At 43.1% G+C, this 23,049-nt stretch overlaps 1 protein-coding gene across 1 annotated transcript; it reads right to left on the bottom strand.

Moving 5' to 3' along the window:
* Positions 1-282: 282 nt before the first annotated feature.
* On the bottom strand, positions 283-5,626 carry LOC139339392 (kidney mitochondrial carrier protein 1). The gene is made up of 9 exons (XM_070974983.1): positions 5,440-5,626; positions 5,178-5,325; positions 4,709-4,803; positions 4,344-4,429; positions 3,368-3,463; positions 3,110-3,234; positions 2,757-2,880; positions 2,123-2,203; positions 283-1,612 (listed from the first exon to the last, which is right to left on the bottom strand). Exons 1-9 carry the CDS (start codon positions 5,501-5,503, stop codon positions 1,571-1,573), a joined length of 861 nt encoding a protein of 286 aa, XP_070831084.1. The 5' UTR covers positions 5,504-5,626; the 3' UTR covers positions 283-1,570.
* Between the last annotated feature and the right edge of the window lie 17,423 nt (positions 5,627-23,049).

The raw sequence follows: 23,049 nt of genomic DNA, 5'->3' as shown, positions 1-23,049 counted from the left end.
AAACTGGGAATTTACCCACAGAAATAAAAGAGCAATTACATCTTAGATTCTTCTGAATAATTCATAAGTCATTGTTTGTGGGATGCTGCGTGAACATGTGTGTTTGGAAGAAACTGTCCCTCAGAAACAACACGACTGTGCTACATTTATGGCCTCAAAGTTGAGGGCTGGGAATTTAAGAAGACTCATGAACAGCTATTGGTTTCAACTGGGTCGAGCTGTGACGGGGCAGTGCATAGCTCCACAGCGCCACGCTGTGGTGAGAAGGAAGTACAACTCTGGCATAGCTGGATTTTTCTTTTTTATTTCAAATATACAGGGCTGCAGCAGCATTTACATCAAAGGTATGACAAAATTCCACAGTTTTACACTTTGGCAGCAATGGCAGCTCACGCACAACAGCCAGCGACACATTCATTCTTTACAATGAAAGCTCACAGATAAGCATACAGCGTGCAAATACGGTGCATGAACATACTCCTGGAGTGAACTGTGGATCATGTGCGGTGGTTTCAGTGCCTTTAAGCGTAAACATGGTCATATGAGGAAACCTCGGACACCTTAATCATTCCCAGTGTGTGAGATAATATGTAGGTTTACATAATGTCATATTGTGTTTGTAATAACTTTTTACAGCAACGTCTATGAGAGCAGACTCAACCCCAGCTGCCCCAGGTTATATTTACTGTTTGCACTCGCTGACATGAGGGACCACTCGTCTTGCCACATATGGGCATGTGATGTGTGTGTGTGTGTGTGTGTGTGTGTGTGTGTGTGTGTGTGTGTGTGTGTGTGTGTGTGTGTGTGTGTGTGTGTGAGAACCCACACGGGTTTTCAGGCTGTTTATAAGACTGTTATTTATTACAGTGCACCATGATGCATTCTTGGCTCTTGACTCTGTAAATACTCGAGGGAGACTCTTAGAATAAATAATTTCACACACCCAACTCCCAATTTAGAAATATAGAAAAAGAAAAGAGAAACACCAGATCCGACTCCAAGTCTGTTGACTCATGCACACGAACATTTTCAAAAGGGAATGGTGCAATCGTCCGCTGCTATCCAACATTCTCAGTCCTTCTGGGCGCAGACAGCCCGGATCACAAATTAAGGCACTCAATGTGGAGACCACTTAAGTGTAGCAGACTGAAAACCCTCGTTTATAAAAGCAGCTTGTGACTGAAAGAAAAATGCTTCATGAAGAAGTCTGAGGCTGTTTTTGTATCTTACATTTCTCTCCCACTCACCTGTCAATAAATTAGGTGACATGAGGGTGCCATTATCAAATCTAAAGGAGCGGTTAAGCTGAACATAGCATCTGGATGAGCCAAACCATCAGGTATGAGTGTCTTCCACACTTCCACACAGACTTTAGGCGACATGTAGCCCAAACAGGAATCAGGCAAATTCCCATGCCGCCCCTCATACAAGGGTCTACACCAACACTCATCCCCCGTTCAGCGGTTCCATCAAGGATCCATCCCCGTACAGACATTCCTGATTTTGGTCCTCTCAGCTCGTCGGAGCGCGCGCTCATACTCGTCTCTTCTTCGCCGTCTCATTCTGTCATTCACACATTGAGCTTCTTAAGCTGTTCATATGTGAGGAAGAACTGGAAACAGAGTAAAGGAGGACAACCAAAAAGGAGTGTATATGTTGTGTTGAGCAGAATGTGAAGAGTTTGGGCTCTTCCTGTACTTCAGCTCTGAGCCTCCCTTGGTACCATTTCATTGTTACCTCGGTCTACTCTGCTGCAACAAGTCAATAATCTCATTATATTTTTCAGGCCTGGTAGGAGCACACCGACGGCCTGCCAGCACTTCTCCTCTCCTGTAGCTCTCTGTGCTTTGCAGAAGGCTTTCATAAAGTTCAGTCTCCACTCTTCCTCTTACCCCACACAGAGGGGCCCCACACGCCCTCTCTAACCAGAGGTAGTGGGGTACTGAGGCAGTAGTTACATAAGTTACATAATGGAGTTAGCCAGGCATTAAGCTAAGCCTCGCCACTGAATACATAACAGAATTTACAACTTTTCCCCGCTGATGTCTCCAGTTCAAAGATATTGCATCACAGAGGATATATGTAAACAGACTGGTGCACTAATGAGATGGTTAAAGGATACAATGATGTTCCACGGTCCCAGGCGGAGCCAGTTGGGAAAGAAACCCTTGTAGAGGGCCATGAAGCCCTCAGAGCGCCATGTCTGAAAAGAAACAAACATGTTAAAAACCCATTTTATCTTATTATCCTCTGATGGTATTTCTGAAGTCATCCCTGGGCATTTTTGAACAGGGACTGGAAAATCAGTGATCTAGATAAATTAAACATTATTTCATTATATTAAATATTCATCATCACAGGAGGCAAAAACCAAATGCACACACAGCACTTCTTCGTGGTAACAGACCAGTGATTACCAAGTCTAAAAATCTAACTATTTTGATTGGTTTAAAGGTCAAAACAATTGACTGAAAGTTATGAAGATGCCTGTGCTTAAAGCTGTGGGAACCACAAGGAATAAAAAAGAATGATTGAATTTGAAGTAGTGGACGGTGAGACATCCCGACTTTTAGTCTCTATAGTGAGAGTTAGTCTCTCAGGCTTTAAAAGCTCCATCCAGAGCGACAGAAAACATTACGCGTGACATTATCTTAAAGGCTGCATAGTGGTGCCCATTATGAGTAAACTGATCTTCATTTGCAAAATCAGTGGAGTGCTCCTTTAATTGAATCATTTACAAAAACAATCTGACTGACCTGCAGTATACAGTCAAGCGTTCCCTGGTACAGAGCGCCTCCTCTCTGGTTCATCATGCGTGTCCGGACTACGTCCACTGGATTGGAAGCCAAAGCCCCTGCCAGACCACACACAAAGCTGGACCTGAGGCAAGACAAGACAAGTTCAAATGATCGTCTGTAGACTCTTCATGTTTGTCCTGTGATTACTACTTTGGTACTAAACAGTCATTGCTGTGTTGTGTGTGCTGCTGCCACAAAGGTGCCGTGTATAGTGTTTCGAAATATGTCCCGCCCTGACAAGCAATTCCTTCAAGTGATGACCACCACATAAAAAACAGCAGAATAATGTCCATGTGACTTGGGAAACTTACAAGAAGTGTGTGTACACGGTGTCCCCCATGCAACCTGACAGGATCAGATGCTTCTTGGTGATGTCATAGACCGGTAGTTCAACCCCGACCACGATGGCCGCCCGCTGAGCCGTCAGAGAGACGCCCTGATGCAGAAAGAGAGGGAATGTTACGAGACTGAAGAGCCAAGTTATAAAGAGCAGTGTCAGTGCCACCTGAAACCCACGTAAAATGAGCTCATTTATTGATAAAATAAAGCAATTTTTAGGCTTTCTGCACCTTCCACAGTCCTCTTGTTCCTTCCTCCTGGTAGATGTTGATAAAGTTGCCCATCATACTGCCCTGGATCACATTTCCCTGAGCCTGCATGCGAATCTGGAAGGACAGACAGAGGTAATGTCCATAAACTTGAACTTGAGACAATGAAAGCATACACAGCCAGTACGGAATGTTATAGGTTCACCAAGCCAAGCCCGGGGGTGTATTAATCAGGCTCCCGTTGGAATGCAAAGGCCAAAAAAGTTAGTCGGAAATGCTGGCAAACACGATGTCCTAAAGTATTTTTTCTCAACCCTTGTTTCCAGGAATTCTCCGGCCCGTGCTGGACTTGCTTTCATTTATAATGACTGCTGTTTACTTCAAGCTCCAAGATGGCTTGGCCGGCGCAGCTAGAACACACCGTGATGAACACGCAGTGTTCCAAACCTGGAGCCACATCCCCTTCTCTGCTAAACTCTTAACAAACACACACTGTGGACGGGGGCTCATTATGCCCAATAGGGTGTGGCAAAAACGAAGCCGAGCAAAACATTATGAGAGCAGATAAGTATGTGCACATACACACACACACACACACACACACACACACACATATTCATGCAGCCATATCATTTACAGAACACTATGTTAAGCCTTAGAGGCTTCCATCTATAAATAATCCACAAGTGGTTTCTTAATAGCACCAAGACAGCCTTTACTGCACACTGCATCACATCAAAACACACCACCAGCCGGGAGCTGTTACAGGCTCATACAGAATGGACTTGCTGTCTCTCAGTATAGTCCTCAAGGCTGCATGAGTAGTTATAGCTGTATGGCATGTGTAAGAAACAAAAGAAGACTACCCTGTTCTTCAGGGGACGATTTGAGAGAAACTGTCCAACCTGCTCTACTGCCTTAGAGTTTTCATTGACTCTTTCATGAGAACAACACAACACGGAGATCCAACACAATCGTCACGTGTGCAAATAGCTACCTTCAGCACATCAGTGGGGTTGGCGATGGAGGAGGAGACGACTCCAGAGAGAACACCACACATCACATTAGTCAGCAATGTCTCATCTGAAAGAGGAGTGGGAGGCAGACTGTAACTGTGGACAAGCAGCATTTGATACCACGCATCAGGCAGTCGGTTGCAGTTTATCCTTACAATGTTTTGCAGAAGCGCAGACAGTTACAACGAGCTCTTAGCATGACAAAATGAGGAGACACATTTAAATAGGTCAACATGCACATCTGCACCTCCCCTTCAAGGGGAATGTGCCTGAGTCTATGGGGGCGGGTCACTGCCTGCTGAAATATGTGTGTATGTATGTGTGTGAGAGAGAAACTGGGACTTACCCTCTGGTCTGTCAACCAGCAATCGCTTCAAACTCTGGTATGTGCCAATTTTTATGGTCCCATAGGAGGCCTGGCGCAGCATGGCAGGCTTAATTCTGCAAAAGTCAAGTATATTTTCATCACCCATTACCATAATGTCTCAGTGGGTGTTACAGACCCACAACTATGGTTTCTGTCAAGAAAACAAAGGAAGAAATCCCCCCCCAAAGTCTCAGCACATAAGGAAAAAACAAAACATGGAGACAGGCACATCTAAGACAGCCCCCCACCCCCGCACTCTGGATAGGATGGTCGAGGTTAAGGTAAGTCTGACAATGTGAAAACAGGAAGTGTGCCCAAAGAGGAAATGTAAATATTTAGAAGAAATACGAAGTACAGTGGGGGTTACAAGCAAGGAACAGCCCCATCCGTGTATGAAACAACGTCTGGAAGACATCTAAACACGCGCACATAAATGCAGCATACAAACCCTGAATACAGCGCGCGGAGCCCCTCCTCTCGCCCAATCCTCACGATAGCATGGAGCATGCCTCTGTAGCGGATCTCTCGGTACTTGCTGTCGCCCACTTGGCCTTGAACTTGAAGACGCGTCTTGGCTAGGTCGATTGGGAAGGTCCCTGCAACACAAACCATAAGATGTTCACCTTATGAGACTGTAAATGGCAACACAGATTTAAATGATCAACAGTAATCCTCGCAGCTCGGCCTCCTCGCCGCTCCACATCACTCACCGCATTCAGCCGTCACAGACGCTAACCCGCCGAAAACAAAGGGCTTCCAGTTGACGTTAGACATTTCTTCCAGTCGCGTACCGAGTCAGAGAAAAAGTCTCCCGGCGAAGCGGGGGGACCAATGTTGAAACGTGCGGCTGATACTCTCCGGCTGCTGTGTTTCAATCCCAACCGGCGTTTGATGAGTACAGCCTCGCGTGCCGGCTCCGCCTATCGCTCCCTCCACTGGCCACTGTATTCACTCTCCCCGCCCACTGCCTGTTGCTAAGCAACCGTGCCAGACAGTAGCGAGGTGCCATGTGATCATGAATTTGGCGACAAGGGTGCTTATTTTGTTTGATTGCGCACAGAAACAAATTAATTATGATATTATATAAATTCCACCACCAAATAATTTTAGAGCTATCTCTGGTTTGAATGATCACAAGGATTATTTGAAAGCAGTAACCAGTGTGCCTGAAACTCATGGGAATGAACACAGTAAACTTCTCCCACCACATAAACATACAAATCCATAAATGTATAAACTAAAACTATATGTAAATTCTATTTCCTGTCTTGTCCTGCCTAAAGACACTGAATGTGAGCTGCAGAGGTTCTGTGGCCTCTGACCTCTTTCCAGAGTGGGCAAAGATAATGTCTATTTTATTGCTGGGATCAGATGTCACATTGACCTATGGCAGCACAGAGTTCTTGAAAAGGTTACAAGATCACTTGCAGTGATACTGCACAACTTATCGTATACTTTATGAGCTACAGAGCATGTCTGTAGTCATATTCATGTATTTCTACAAACTTAAAGTTAAATTGTAGACAGCCAGTGAAAACAGTGGCTTATGCATGCGAGAGGTTTAATTTCCATGTAACGATAAACATAGCAGGGAAAAAAACGTGAGCTCTCACTCTGCCCATACTTCATGTAACACTGATAAAATGGACCAGACAATTACCGTAAATCAAGCACCGAAGCAATGCTAGCGAGACAATAAAAATGTTCTTTTGCCCACTCTGCAGAGAGGTCAGAGATCAACATCTGGAACTCATCTTCGGTGTAGGGGTCCACAGGAAAACAGATGTATTGTAGGTGAAGCAAACATCAGAGATTCTTTGCCCTCTGATTCTTTTCTTTGATTCTTTGAGTTTCCTTAGTGGAGGGGTGGGCAGAGCATTTACATCATTGGAAAGCCTTCTGCATCTTCAGCAGGTATCTGAGGTACCTGCCCTCAGCCCTTAGCCTTTTCATCACTTATGATGTACTTGCCTGTGTGGGGCAACAGAGACTAGATTAACCTTCACCCGCAAAAGGGTTTCAACTGCAGGCTCGATAACCACAGCCATCTTCAGCTGGTCTCAGCCGCCATGGTTATCTCCTTGGAGGCATTCTTCATTCTTCTCTAATGGCATCCTTTGACAAGAGCTCATCAATCAAATCCTGGTACTTGGCCTTTTTCAGTTGGTGGGATATGACTAACCTGTCCTCCCAAGTCACTGTGAGTTCGGTTACTATGATGCTTTTTCTGCTCCTGGATAGAAGAACAATGTCTGGTTTGAGTGAGATTTATTCTTCTGGAGAGTTTCTTTGCCAGGTCCACTTGTATCTCCCAGTCAAACACTTGATGCAAAATGGAGGATTCTTGGCAGTTGTTCTTACCATAGGAGTTTTGTATCCTTCCCCAAGGAAAGTGACAACCTGGGATTGCGATACCTGGTGTTTGTCACCTTTGACCCTCTCCAGGTCCATCCATTTGGCAATTTCTGTAAGGATCTTGTCGCGCCTCCACCTGATCACCTACTTTCAGTGCTTTTGGGAATCCAGTGGTGCAAAGGGTTGCTCCAGACTAACTGTTGGCTACTCTTATCGTTTATTGACAAAAGTGTAATTACAATCAATGATAAGCAGTAGAAATGATCAACAATAAATCATCAAAGAATCAACAATAAAAAGATAGTGAAGGATATAAACAAATAAAACTGAATGACAGAGCATTACTGAGATCTCCACGATAGGCAGGAGTGTATTGCTGAATGTTGAGACTGTTGACCCTTCACACCATTTGTCTTGGGCTGTAAATGTTCAACACATTCATGCAGAGGAAGGTCAGCATTTAATTTCCGACTGCCAGGGGTTCACATGGACAATGCACTGGAATGTCTGAAAAACAGTGAGGCTTGCATAATCAGTGTCATGCTGTCATGTTCAGTGCCAATGCCATGTGCCAAAGAGGCCGAGTCATTCAGGTGAGTCATACGGGCTCATTTGACAGGACGACTGAAGAGCCACGCTCATATTGAAACCATTTTATTGAAGGTCTGAGTGTGAGACGAATAAAAACTGTTATAGGAGCATTTCAGGTTCACATTGGTCGCCACAACAATGACAAACATGCAAAACTTCCAACAGTTCTTCTGTAAAAAACTTCCTTCAAGAACACGAACAGTCCTAACAATCACTACACCCACTTTAGCCAGAAGCCACGACACCCTTTAACTTTATCACTGAATCGATATGCCATTATATTTTATGACTATATCATGCGCCAGTAGTTAACTATGTGAACATCATGTCTCGGCACCATACAGTCATGATATCATTGTGTTATAATGCCAACAGTCAGCTATTGTATCCTAAGCTAATGTAATGCCGTTAAATCAATGTGTCATTCTTCCAATATGTCACAGTGCACTCATGTGAATTAATATCAATAACATGCAACGTGTTTTTGTTTACATGCTGCTATACCTTTTGTTTAATGTGCGGTTGTGAGAGATGTCACTGTGTCACGCGTGTTGAGAGGGCATATTGGGAACATTGTGACTGATTACTCATAGACCTCCACTTTTTTTGCACTAGCTTTTTCATCGTAATGTTCTGATGTTGTTAGTGCATCTCAAGTGTCAAACTTATATTTGTCTAAGTTTAAAAGCATGTTTTCTTAAAGAGTGCAAAACACATAGAAAACCCTAAAACATTCATAATGTTAACAGTAAAGAAATGAATAACAATTTCTGAAAGAGACATTAAGGTTACTCATCAACACCAGCCATTCACCATCTTAGAAGTGTCTGAGATGGGTTCTAGTCTTTTGGGAGGCACTTCAAGGGAAACCACAGAACTAAAAAGCACGTTTGAAAATGGTGAGGTGCGACCCTGTAATTAGATCTAAAACACATTAAAAAAAAACCCGCCTTGAAATTCAAGGAGTGGTAGTTTCATCCCACTGCCACTAGAGGGCAGAGCAGCACCACTGTAAAACTCTTCCAACAGAGGCCTGATTGTCAGACAGCACTAGCTAGCAGCTCAGTCTCTTTGATGGTGAACCAACCACAGACATATGACAATTAGGCCAATCCCCTCTGAATGAGAGGACACTATCGATACAGTAAATTAGAAATTGCAGATATATTTGAATGACAACATGCATGTGCAATAGATCAGCAGAGGATTGTGGGATGACGGTTTAGTGAGGAGGACATGCTTGCCTGAATGTAACTGTGCTCTCCTTATGAAAACAGCTTTCCACAGGAAGAATATATTGCTCGTGTAAATACCTCTGCTTCATCCTATCTGTTTTCTATCACATTCGTCCTTTTGCTCTCAGCTTCTGGGAAGCATTGGGTCTATACTCCTGACTGCAAGACATTCATCTGGAGCATATTTATTATGATCATATGCTAGTTGTATTGTTTGATTAATGGGTTGGCTTCGGGTCAGTAACCTCAGTATTGCCATCAGTACATTATTAACGACCACAGAGAAAGAGGTGGTGTGTGTATAACTGTGCACGTTACCGTGCGTGTGTGTGAGTGTGTGTGGCATGTGCGCGGATGAATGCGATGCACAACTTCGACAAACGGAAATAGATGAATGGAAATATTGCAGTTTTATCTGAAACCAATAAGCAGAGGGAAGTGTGGTGCACCTAAAAATGGCCACATTTAATGTGGTGATTTGTCATATGAAGCCTGAGAACGGACCTGGGATAGAAGAGGAGGGGATATATCTGTGTTTGGTGGTGTACAAAATAAGGAAGGAGAATACAGTTGTGTTGAGAGAGTGAGAGCGCATAACCTTATTTATCATTTGTTTGGCACTCTTGGGACATATAAGCCTAAAAACACATGATCTACAACTATACATCCTATATCTGGGTTTTTTTTATTGTAGTAAAAGGCTTTAATGTTCACTTAAGTATGGCATACATGGGCAATTTGTATTACTGCTGCCAAGATCAGCATTTCATGTGTTCACAGCGTTTTAGGCCTACACACATGTAAAAGCACACCCACACTCTGTTTTATCCTCTGGCACAAAGTGCATTGTGCTGTTATTGTGTCAGCTAAATAGGGAACGCTTGTTTTGTGCTCACCATGAGTGACTGCGGGAACATTGTACTAATGTCACTGAGCATCTCTTGACTGGTGTTTTACACCAGCAAAATCTCTCTGCAGAAAAACCTGTGTGTGTGTGGAGGTGTATTACTCATGTTGTGTAATGTGACATCTTTTTACATGGTCACATTGTGGGGACTCGCCTTTCTTATTGGGACAAAATGCAAGTCCCCATAACGTCATTTTAGGGTGAAGACTAGGGTCAACGGTTAGGGTTAGGCATGTACTGGTTATGGTTATGGTTAGGGAAGTCCCCAGGAAATGAATGCAATGTTCCCTGAAGTGATGGGAGCGTAACTCTGTGTAGGCGTGTGTGAGGTAACTGATGTTCCCAAGACAACACTGTACAACATGTGACAAAGGATGTATGGATGTGGACTCAATTAGAGTGTGTGCAGTTACATAACCCTAACCCTTCTAACTGTACCAAACACCCCTATAGCAAGCACACACACACATGCAGAAGTGGAACTGTATGAAGTACCTGGAAGGAACAATTTGACATTTTGAGATATATGCTTGTTTACTTTCTTGCTGAGAGTTAGAAGAGAAGTCATAGCACGAGTTTGTACGCTACAGCCATCAGCTGGCTAACGGTTTGGCACCAAGACTAGAAATGGGGAAAGATAGCCAAAGATAACAAAATCTGCCTACCAGAACATTTAAAGCTCACTAATCAATATGTTATATCTTGACTGATTTAGCTCTTCAGGTTTGTTTTGTACAGATGTGTGTATTAGTGCTTTAGAGTTGCTGGTAGGCAGAATTTGTTACCCCCTGACAGAGGCCAGCTAGCTGTTTCCCCTTGCTTACAGTCTTCATGCTAAGTTAAGCTAACTGACTGCTGGCTGCTGCTTCATATTTACCATCCATGTACGACAGTGCTATCAGTCTTCTCATCTCACTTGCAGCATTAAAACGAATAAGGAAAAAAATGTGTCAAATTAACTCATGAGGCAGGAATACAGTATGATATTTATGGAAGTCAAGAGGGGTGTTAAAGCCCAAGCTTTTCATGCTGAAGGGTTTAAACACCCACACATGCCCTAGATAGATGAAACCACCATTTCTTCTATTATTTCTTTCCCTTTTTTATTCCACTAAATACATAAACTTCACTTCATTTCAAGGAGAATGACTCAGAGATGGCTGGAAATCCTAAGGTCATCCAGTTATTGCTGATACACTGTAAGGATTACATGACTAAACCAGTGTGCTTTCATAGGCTCCCCACCAATCACACTGGTTACATTATTATCCAAGATTATTTTTTTTTATGTGTTTTTAATTTCTTGTGTAAATGAGTGTGCTTTTTTTTTTATACAACATTAAATTTGAGGGCATCAACATTAAAGTAATTATCTCTCCACAATTAAAATAATTATTTGTAGAGGATAATCAGTGCAAGGTGAGAGTACACTGATGAACACTGCCTCATACACACACACACACACACACACACACACACACACACACACACACACACACACACACACACACACACAGATTTGTTTTGGTCCCTCTCTTTGTAGTGAAGTATTTTTACCCCGTCCTCAGGGCAGCACTGAACTTAATGGGAAGCGAAGGCTTGTCCACTATGGTTAGTGTGTGTGTGTGTGTGTGTGTGTCTGTGTGTGTCTGTGTGTGCATGTATCTTCGTGTGTGTGTGTGTGTCTGTCCTAGTTGTTTACCATGCCCCCTCACACTCTGCTCCTCACACCCTCCAGCTCTGAGAGCGTGGACTCATCACTATACGATGATGAATACGACATGCTGCTTTCTGATTGGTCGGACCTGAGCTGTGCTCCTCCAATCTCCATCCAGACTGCATCGGAGAGGTGAGCCTCAGTTATACAAAATCCTCACATCACAGTGACGCAAAATTTGCAGTGTTTTTCCAGACCTGTATTTTTTACAGTCACAGTCATTCCCATAAATCCATGCTTTCAGTTTTTATTCTGACACCATATAAGGAATTCTCATAAGACGTCATCACAAACCCCCACAATTCACTGATACTCCACCTGTTAATCCTCTTGCTGCGACATAAGATTCATATGTAGCCTCTGTACCTTACAACCTGAGCACCTGCAGAAGTATGCAACCTTGTGTGTCTGTGTGTGTGATCACCTTGGTTTGAGCTTCCAGGTTGTCCACTAAGCACTCGGCCTCCTCAGGGTTGCTGCCCTGTCAGCAGGATTCCCTTATCAAGGCCTCCAAAGAGTGGGAGGTGGAAGGTTGCTCACTCAGAGAAAATTTTCTAAAAGTGGTTAAAATGGCGAAATTCTTAAAATGAAAGCTTAATGTTGCCAAGGCCTTTGACGTTGACCTTAACCCTTAGCTAATAACTAGTAAGAACAGCTGACTTACTGCACCGTGATCTGCCCTCAATTAAGAGCTGTTGTTGCTGCCAAGAGGGAAGAGGAGTGGGCTTGAGACAGTGAGGTCAGCAGTATGAGGACCGGATTTGAAATGTGGAAAGAAACTAAAAGTTCTGCTGAGATGCAAGGCACTTGGAAACGAGTGTAACAACATGCTGACTTTACATAAATATCACACTTAAATTCAGCTGAATTTTACTGATGGTCTGAGGAATGAGTCATTGTAAATAAAGCAGAACTGAACGTGTGAGAAACAAAAAGAATAAGCTGTAATGTTACAATAAGAACAATCCCTTAAGTTCTGGACAAAGTAAATGTTATATTGAAAGCTCTCCTCCACTCAGATGTTGTTTAAATGTGACCTTCACTGCGCAGAATGATTTCAGTGCAGACCTTGACACTAGAAGGCTGTTTTTTACATTTAGCTGCTCAGCCTCATCTGTGCTCAACTTCAGTTAGAGTTTAAGACTTTTCAGAGAAACAGGAGACATCTTGCCTAGTTCTTCACATAAGGTGGTTCATATCTCTTCAAAAACCTCTTGGTTACATCGCGTATGTTCATGTTTCTCTGCAGACTCTGATTTGGACCAAAACGCTCTGTGTGATCATCAGCTTTACATGCAAAAATAGATTTACATTACTGAGGTCTTTGAGAGAAAAAACTCACACATATACCTCTTAAATTCACATTTTCCTACTTTAGTTCTTGCCCTCCCTTCCTCTTGAAGGGCAAGATGGATTTGCAAACAGCTCAAAGTTATAGTTAACCACAAAGAAAACACTTCACTTCAACTCACAAGGAGAACATAGGCCAATGCTAAGAAAATTCTATCTACGTACAGTTTATTTAGTGTATCTAATAAATACATCTTGATAAAGATTTGCCTGTAAACTACTTCAAATAATACGTGGACATTTTTGCAGAGAAAATAAAAACAAAATAAATAAAAAAAATCTGTCTGTGGAAGTATTACAACAGCTGATTGATGCAATTGTGTGCGTGTGTGTGTGAGAAGTGGTCATTAATGAATGTGTAAAAGTGTGAAGGAGTTGCCAGATGTAGGACTTTGCCATATATGGAGGACTTTAACAAAGAGGTCATCGCAGTCATCTTGGGTGCAGAAGGCCCATAATTCTGGCGACACCCCTCGGTGCATTCATAATAATCTAGCGCTCCTCTGCTCCGTTTGGGTCTGTATTTAGAGCCATTAACCCAGCGTACGTATCCTCTTCTCCCACACTCCTTCCCTCTGCTTCCTAATAGCCTGGATTAGCCGCTGCTTTAATAGACTCATCCATCTCCTCTGTTTATTCACTAGTTTCCCTCTCTCGAACACACACACTTTCTCTCGTCCTCTTTCTCCCTCCATCTCTCTCTGCTCATGGGCAATTACACAAACAAATGCGGTTTGTTTTCCACTCAGTCCGACTGGAAGGCAAATGAATGGATTTAGCAGGCAATTACGTTTGTAGTTTAAGGTCAGTTGTTGTATTATATTATTGCTGAGAAAAGGTGAAGTCACAGTGTCACTCCTTCAATTTGCACAGGACATTAGCCATGCAGATTTATGCAAATTCCTGCCACAGAGTTTCGCCTCTGATTGGCCAGAGCTTTCCGCCCCTGCCAGGCAGACTCAGAGCTTAAATCCAGATTTGCATAGCTTGACGTGAAGCGAACAGAGGAGGCAGAGAGGAATGGCTTTTTGTCAGCTGACGTCGCAGGGTTGGCAGTCGTCAGACATACGTAAGACACCCACGCATGATTCATATAAAAACATGTATGGGCAGCACAAGCTTTGAGGCCTCTGAAGGACAAATCAAGGACGAGATTCTCGGATTTTGACTGTTTTGTGTCTACAGACAATAAAAAATGTCTGAAAAATGTCTGAACTGTTCGGTTCTATATGTTAAGTCTTCAAAGTGGTCACCCAGAATGACGTTCAAAGCTATGGACAATTTTATCATGGTTAAAACATTGTGTTCATTTTCTAGATTTGACCCCCAGTCAGGCCTTTCAAAATGATTCCTCTCCTCTGGAAAAAAAGTTACCTTTTCAGCTCCGGTCAGTGCAGATGCAGCTCCTCAATAAACTGACCAGCTGTAGGATGCAGCAGTGTGTGTGTCTACATGCTGTTTATTGATTAGCTGACATATCCTTAAACCAGCCAGTGGAGCATTGAGGCACCCTGAAGTAGCTGCGATCTCACACACACACACACACACACACACACACACACACACACATACACACACACATATTGATAAACTCGTGTTTTTAAATGAAACATGTTTGACCTAGTGTTACTGTAGGCAATGGCGGGGGACGCCACTCACGTGCACGCTTCAACTTTCAACTGTCAGCCGCTCATCGGTCCCCTCCTCCTCCTCCTCCTCCTCCTCCCCCGCATGTGCCGACCCCTCACTCCTCATCTCCTTCCGTCGTGTTTTCCTTTTGCTTGATTTCCTGAAGGGAGGAAAATTCCTCTTATCAGTCCCAACCAGAAGCAGCACTGCATGTGTGTGTGTGTGTGTGTGTGTGTGTGTGTGTGTGAGGATAATCCCCTGCCTTGCTTTTATTGGCTCAGCATTAACCCGTTTTTGCGGAGCTGATGACTTGGGGTTTATTTTAGAAATGGCAGAGTTTCATTTAGCATTTTAGAGGTTGTGTCTTTTAAATGGCACAGCAGCGATTACAACATGAAACATCTGAGAGCGGCATTTCAGAAAATTCATTAGAATCTCTTAACTCTCACTTAATCAGTTTGTATTTGCCTCTGCTGACTGCATTAGAGCATCTCTATGTGTGTGTGTGTGTGTGTGTGTGTGTGTGTTGGTACACAGTGACTCACTGAGCTTGTCTCAGAGTGTTAGCGTCACTTCAGCTCATTCTGTTTTGACCAGCCAACCCAGAATTTGCTTTGCTTATCCATTGTGATTCGATCAGTGGTGTGTGTGTGTGTGTGTGTGTGTGTGTGTGTGTGTGTGTGTGTGTGTCTGAGTGTTTCCATTCAGCAAAATCCCAACAGTCCACCTGCACGTCAAACCCAACACCCCTCACATCATCACGGGATGATTACACATGACCAATCAGCATCAACATCTTAAGTCAACATCCATTGGCTGCAGATACGGAGCTGGTTTTCGGTTCGTTCCTCCATTCAGCTCCTCAGCCATGATCACATGATGTCTGCGTGTGTGTGTTCTGGTGTGTTCCCAAAACTGAGAAAAACGAAAAACTCTCCTCGCTGTAGTTGCCATAGTAACCAGCGATTCGCCGCATCTGGCAAATTATAGGGTTGTATTGAAGGGCGAGAGGGTGTGTGTGTGTATGTGTGAGTGTAACGTGTGTCTTGCTGTAAGTGTGAGTGTGTGTGTGTGATTGTAGGAGAGAGCGAACTTCTCCTGCATACAAAAACTGGTGTTCAGGTGAAAATGAAAAGCAGAGCTGGATGATCGATTATGATCTTTGCAGCCAGTCGATATGAGATAAGACAGCCCTCACACACTCACACATACAGCAGACAATGAGACAAAGATGCAGCCTGGATCATTAACACCAGTTATTAGACCAATGCTCTGAGCGCGTTGAGATGAGGGCAGCTCTCTATACTGAGGTTTCATGACTTTGTTACGGACAAGTGAATGGAGCCACGGATGAAAGGGAGATATTGTCTCTAGTGACCTTGCAGTAATCTCCATCATGGAGTTCAGGTGATACAGGTCCCTGTGGAGATGCTTGGGGTCACACATCTCCTCCTCACTCTGACACAAACCCTGTGAAAGAAGGTCAAGAGGAAATGATGGCTTCCTTTCAGTCACTTTAGCAGCATGCAGCACTGAGCAATGGACTCAGACTCAACACAGCAGGGTACATCCATCAAAACACACACACTTAAGATGAACATTGGCATTTAATAATGTTGTTAATTCTGTTTTTGAAGAAGCTGAGCTGACTTTACAGTAATTTATTTATCACAGTATTTTGCAGCGTAGAAATAGAATCCTGCAGTATAAAACCTATAAATAAAAAGCCTCCAAAATGTCACTGAAGGGCCCTACACACCAGCCATCCTCCCTCACAGGTATCCCAACTTCCTGCCTGATCAGGCCTCTTCTCAGAACTGTGCGGTTCACAGACACCTCGCTCTCCTCCTCTCTCTTCCACATGTCAAGACAAGTTACCCGTCATTGATCTTACATTCCTGGTTTCATTGAGTTGTAGCTAAATCCCATGAACAGCACCTCGTAGCTTATTGTTATATAAAGAGAGAGATCTAACCAATCACAGTCACTGAAAACACCTGCGTGAGTGTGTCGAGTATGTAAGTAAAAGTGAACCAGTAAAACTAGTATCCACTGTCAAAGTACTCATACAGAATGGCACCTTTCAAACATTATATTATATTATATTATATTATATTATATTATATTATATTATATTATATTATATTATATTATATTATATTATATTATATTATATTATATTATATTATATTATATTATATGTGGGGTTGACTGATCCATGATAATTAATTGGATTCTATAAGATTATTGTCTGTTCTGTGTGTAAAATGTGAAATGACATACATGTATGACATGTACACCTTTAAAATTATACTTAAACCCAAACTAAACCTTAAACTTTTTTCCACTGAGGGCAGGACAACAGGCTGTTCACATAAAACTCACATATTATCACCTCCAAAATAGCTTTCAAGTCTGTCCTGATTGAACTATATTTAAGAAATGAACCTCAGACCAGCCTTGTCGTAAAAGGATACGTTGCATCTCGGATTTAAACTTCTCCACAAACATGATGCCAGCAACACAACAAGCATTTTTACAGGGATAAACAGGAGAGCAGCCTCGCCCAGTGGCTGCAAACATCGCTCTATAAATCACAAGGGTAAATGGTGTGTTTAACGTTTAACCGCTGCCCATTAGAGAGTCATGTATGGCTGTCAGCATGGTGTTTATTGGGAACATTAAGCTATTTCTAAAAGCACATTAATGTTACAGAGTGTGTATGTTTGCCCTCTTCTTCACCTGACAGCCTAGACTCCTCTTCATCCCCAGGATGGTGGAAATCTCATTTCAACTCTCTGAACTCAGTCAGACTTTGACATCTTTATTTTTACTGTACTTCAAATAAACTGAGCGCTTAAAGAGGAAACATGGGGAGAGAGGAGGAGGAGAGGAAGGAAGAAAAGGGACAATGGAGGAAGGAAAGGAGCTGTAAGAAGGACAGTGCATAGAGGAAAGACAGAGAAGAGAGGGAAAACAGAGGAAGAGGAAGCTGAATGATGGATGGATGTGTGTTTGTGTGTCAGTGCGAGTGAGGACAGAGGTATACAGAGAGAGAGAGAGGTGTGTGAGGGCACCATTAAAGCCTTGTACTATAAATCTCTGACAGTGCGTGTGTGTGTGGAGATAACAGAGGGATGTCTCTCTCCATTCTGGCTCTGTCAGAATGATGTATGCATCCCTTTCTTCCTGCCTGTGAAATATTAGAGGGGGGCCCTGTGTGTGTGATCTCAGACAGCATGTGGCCAACATGTTTGGTAATTCCTCACCTCTTATCAGCGCTCACATGAGGTATTGTAGGTGGGAGACTAGCGGCCGCATGGGAAAAGAGGAAAAGTGACCCAGAAACACACTCACACCAAAACACACCGAAATGAAAGAAAGCTGGAGACAAGAGAGAAACAGGCAACAGCTGACAGTGACAGCTTTCTTGATCGAGGGCTACGGGCTTGACAGCTGTGATTGATCGCATAATGGCAAGCACATTTCAGCGCTCTTCATTTAGCTGACAGCATTTTCTTTATGGCACCTTGTGTTATGGTATCATAATCATGCCAGTGCCGCTGGAGCGCCTGAGGAATAAATCTTTCTAATCCCCCCCCCCCCCCCACCCTCCATGTGACGCACCAGGAGATGCAGCTTAGCCGTTGCTGCTGCTCAGGCTTCTCTGTCTCCTTCACGCCGTTTCAAATGGCCGCCTCGGCTGTCACTCAAATTACCTCATCGTTCAACTGCTTCATGGACGGAGAAGAGAAAGCATGGAGAATGTGTTTGTCTGCAGGTGACACCATGCCATCTCACTTAGACTATGGGCAGTGGTGAGTGATGGCATTCTGAAGACAAAACATATTAAAGCTCTGTGGTTTCAAACCTATAAGTATTTCTTTTTGAGGCTGCTCCAATCAATATTTCAATATAGACAATGGATGAAATAAGTGTGAGATGTGAAAGGCTTCATTCGGAGTGACGCACCCATAATGAAACAGCACCCGACTCTGCAGCTCTACACAGCCTTTGAGCCTTTTCTGGCTCATTGTTTGGGTCTGATAAACAGACTGTGGGCCATCTGTCCAGGACCAGATAGCTCAACAACAAAGTTAGTTAGCGACTAGCTGGGGAACAAAGTGAAGCTTTTTGCAGCTAACAAGTCAGATTTTTCCCTCAGGAAGAGACCAAAACACATTCATCAGGTGGCTTGAACAGACTCAAAATGAATGCCAATATCGCTCCATATTTGTCTTATACACTCCTGATCAAAATTTTAAGACCAGTTGAAAAATTACAAGAATTTACATTTTGCACTGTTGGATCTTAAAAGTATTAAACTGTAATAGGCTGTTCATCAGCTGATCAAAAGTTTAAGACCATATCTCAAAAAAACAAACAAAAAAACCCCCTAAAATAGAAATAAAAATTTCAAAAAAGGACTCAGTAATGAGTAGCTGCGCCATTGTTGTTAATCACCTCAAAAATTTGTTTCGGCATGCTTGATGCTAGTGTTTCCAGGAGGCTAGTGGGAATGTTGCTCCAAGTGGTGAAGATGGCTGCACGGAGGGCATCCACTGTCTGGAACTGGTGTCCATTTTTGTAAACTTCCCTTGCCATCTAACCCCAAATGTTGTCAGTTGGATTTAGATCAGGGGAACACGCAGGATGGTCCAAAAGAGTGATGTTATTTCTCTGGAAGAAGTCCTTTGTCAGGCGAGCATTTGTGAACTGCAGCGTTGTCCTGTTGAAAAACCCAGTCATTACCACACAGACGATGGCCTTCAGTCATGAGGGATGCCCCCTACAACACATAGCCAGCTGCCGTTTGACGCCTCTGCACAACCTGAAGCTCCATTGTTCCATTGAAGGAAAAGGCCCCCCAGATCATGATGGCGCCCACTGATGGAGGCCATCAGGACTGTCAAGGTTAAATTCTTTCTCATCAGAGAATAAAACTTTCTTCCACCTTTCAATGTCCCATGTTTGGTGCACTTGTGCAAACTCCAAACCGGCAATTTTGTGCCGTTGAAGGAGACGAGGCCTTTGAAGACGTTTTTTGTCCTTAATACCCTTCTCTCGCAGATGCCGTCTGATGGTTATGGGACTGCAGTTGGCACCAGTGACAAGCTTAATTTGGGCCGAGGATTGTCCCCTGTCTTGACGGACAGCCAATTGGATCCTCAAACTCAGGGCCGGTGAAATTTTTTTGGGTCTACCACTTGACTTTTTTGTTTTATAACCCTCAGGATCATTTAAGAAGTTTAAAATGACTGTCTTACTGTGTCCAACCTCAGCAGCAGCACGCTGCGAGAGGCCTTGCTTATGCAGCTCAACAATCCGACCGCGTTCAAAGAGAGAAAGCTTTTTTGCCTTTGCCATCAGGAGGTCATGACAGTGTGGATACCATCCATCCATTATCTATACCGCCTATCCCTTTCGGGGTTGCGGGGGGCTGGAGCCTATCCCAGCTACAATGGGCGAGAGGTTGCCAGCCGATTGCAGGGCCACATGTAAGGACAAACAAACATTCACACTCACATTCACACCTACGGACAATTTAGAGTCATCAATTAACCTGATGAGCATGTTTTTGGTCTGTGGGAGGAAGCCGGAGTACCGGAGACCCGGGGATCGAACCGGCAACCTTCTTGCTGTGAGGCACCCGCACTACCTGCTGCGCCACCGTGCAGCCCACAGTGTGGATACCTGACAGAAAATGACACTGAATCCACATTTTTGCAAAGATTTGGGCTTTTAAATGCTGTGGTCTTAAACCTTTGATCAGCTGATGAACAGCCTATTTCAGTTTAATACTTGTTTGCAATAAATTGCTTACTCAATTTTTTTTTGTCTCACTCCCATTTCTTCTTTTTGCATTTTGAAGCTCTGCTTAGAACCTTCTTAAGATCAAACAGTGCAAAATGGAAATTCTTGCAATTTTTCAACTGGTCTTAAAATTTTGATCAGGAGTGTATGTAAATAGGTAATGAAAGGTTGGGTGCCCACCAGTGGCCAAAAGAGTAATAAATACATTCATGCAGCTTTAAAGAAAATCTTATGTAATATGTAAGGAACAATCCGAGTTTAAGTTAGAAATGAGCCTGAGAGTCCAATCTGCTTCATCAGAACTGTGTGGGTGTCGGCAGATTCTGGGTTAATTTTTTTTACCTATTAAAGAGCAACATAACCCCCCGTGAAAATCTTGTTTTTGTTAATGCATCCAGTGGTTTAGCTTCTCACCTTGCTGCAGTGTTGTAGACGTGTACTCCAGGGCATCTGTCACTTTTAGATGTTGTGTCAGGTGAAGCAGCACTCACAAATATTGACATCACACATGTGAAATAACCAATATTCTTTTGGCAGATAATAATGTGTTGATGTAGGACGGCATCACTGTAAATCAGACGATGACTGAATGGGAGAAAAAAGGGCTTTTCTGGGTGTGTGTGTGTGTGTGTGTGACAGACAGACAGACAGACAGACAGACAGACAGACAGACAGACAGACAGACAGACAGACAGACAGACAGACAGACAGACAGGTAGGCTACAATGTAGGAGAATGTGAGAAAGAAAGCACGACTACTGTCACATAAGAAATCCTGTTAAAGGTATAAACCAGCCTTGAGGCTCTCTGTTGGATCTGATTAATGAAGCATCTTGGTGCACCTGTACACCCTTAAACCAAATTTTTCTTTTAAAGGCCTCTATTGCATTTTCAGATGGTAAGAATATGTGTGTCTTCTGCATGCTTAATAACTTTTTACTGTGATCGTTTTTAAAGCTGCTGCACTGTTTAACCTCCCAGTGCAGATCACCTGATTATGGACATTGGGCTGCCTGCTGCTGCACAGGCTTTCTGTTTTTGCACAATCATCTTTGCAGATGAATTGATCAGTTTCATTTTGTGATCACAAGACTTTTTTTTCTTTATTCTGGTGATCAGGTCCCCTAATAAAAGTGAGCCCATGCAGGCTTTTTTTGTGGAAATAGCTTCCTCTATGGATGGACAGCCAGCAGAAATGACAGAGGCATAAAATGAAGCAAGGAAAAGACCGGATAGTTAAAAGCTGGAGGCAGACAGATGGAACGGAAGGAAGAGGTGAAATGAAAAAAAAATTAAAAACCTGAAATGGGTGATGAGTGAGGGAGAGACAGAGATGGAGTGAGGAAAGAAAATGAAGAAATACAGAGTTGATGAGTGAGGAAATGATGAATGGGCTGAAGGAGAGACAGATGGGCCGACTCCATCAGTGCTGCAGAGAAATGGAAAGAGTGAGTAGAAGAGTGCTTACGAAGTCAAAGATGATGATGATTATGATGATGACAGACACACACACACACACACACACACACACACACACACACACAGAGGACAATACAGTGCCCAGTGGACAGTTATCCTTTAAATAGAGTTCATATTAAAAGCAAAGCATGTGCAATGATATAAATGTTAGCTGTAAAACCCATTGGCTCATGCTACGAGGACACAAACAAGTGAGTGATTTAATTGAAAAAATACAATAAACTGATGCGTGACTGCGTGTGTGTGCGCCAACACAATGTAAAATTAATGCAAGATGACAGAAAGGTGAAGACTGATGATGTCCTGGACACCCACAGACATCAGTATGATGCTTTTGGTTGCTATTTAGCATGCAGACATGAGAGTGGTGTCAATCTTCTGCTCCAACTCTCAGGTGAATTTCCCAAATTGTTGAACTATTACTTTAAGTGTAATAGCCATTGTAATAATTTTTACAGGGAGTTAATTTATACATGTCCATTAGTCACAAAGATGGTTAGAAATATTATATTTCTGACCTGTAAAGTATTTTATTTTTGAAACTGTTTTGTATTTTTGTGTTGCTTCTTTTTTTTTTCTCTTTTGCTGCACATTTTGACGCCATCATGTGCTGCATGGCATTTTGATTTGTCTGTTAATGCCCGTGTGTGTGTGTGTGTGTGTGTGTGTGTGTGTGTGTGTGTGTGTGTGTGTGTGTGTGTGTGTGTGTGTGTGTGTGTGTGCGGACCCCCGGAAGAAAATGATGATGAGGATCCTAATAAAGGAAATGAAATGGAAAATTATGAAATGTCACTGAAAAACACGCCTGGCTTCTCTTGAAATGACAGAGAATTCACACAATATTCGCAGGGTTTTGTGTTTCAAACACTGACTGTGGCGTTCAGGAGCAGCTTGTAATTTACTCCACTTCATTGTTTTGATTTGCGACTCAGTTACATCACACATTTTAATTAACCTTACATGGCCTTCACACTGGAAAAGCAGAATTTTGGCCAACAAATGAATCAATACTTGTGCTACCTCACTTGTCTCCCATTATGCAGCCTGTTTGTGACGTCAGCACCTGGCATTTGGTACCCTGCCACCTCCCAACCCACCCCACCCCGCCATCCTGTTATACAAGACACACACACACAGACACACACAGCCATAATGGAGCAATTATCCTCTCCTACTCCGATCTGCTCCTCTGATTGTAATTTGCATTTATTATTAGCCTTCAGCCTGCCAGAGGCTGTGAGGC

The sequence above is a fragment of the Chaetodon trifascialis genome, chromosome 11 (genome assembly GCF_039877785.1).
Source record: "Chaetodon trifascialis isolate fChaTrf1 chromosome 11, fChaTrf1.hap1, whole genome shotgun sequence".
Classification (NCBI taxonomy): domain Eukaryota; kingdom Metazoa; phylum Chordata; class Actinopteri; order Chaetodontiformes; family Chaetodontidae; genus Chaetodon; species Chaetodon trifascialis.
This window is presented reverse-complemented; position numbering and strand designations above follow the sequence as displayed.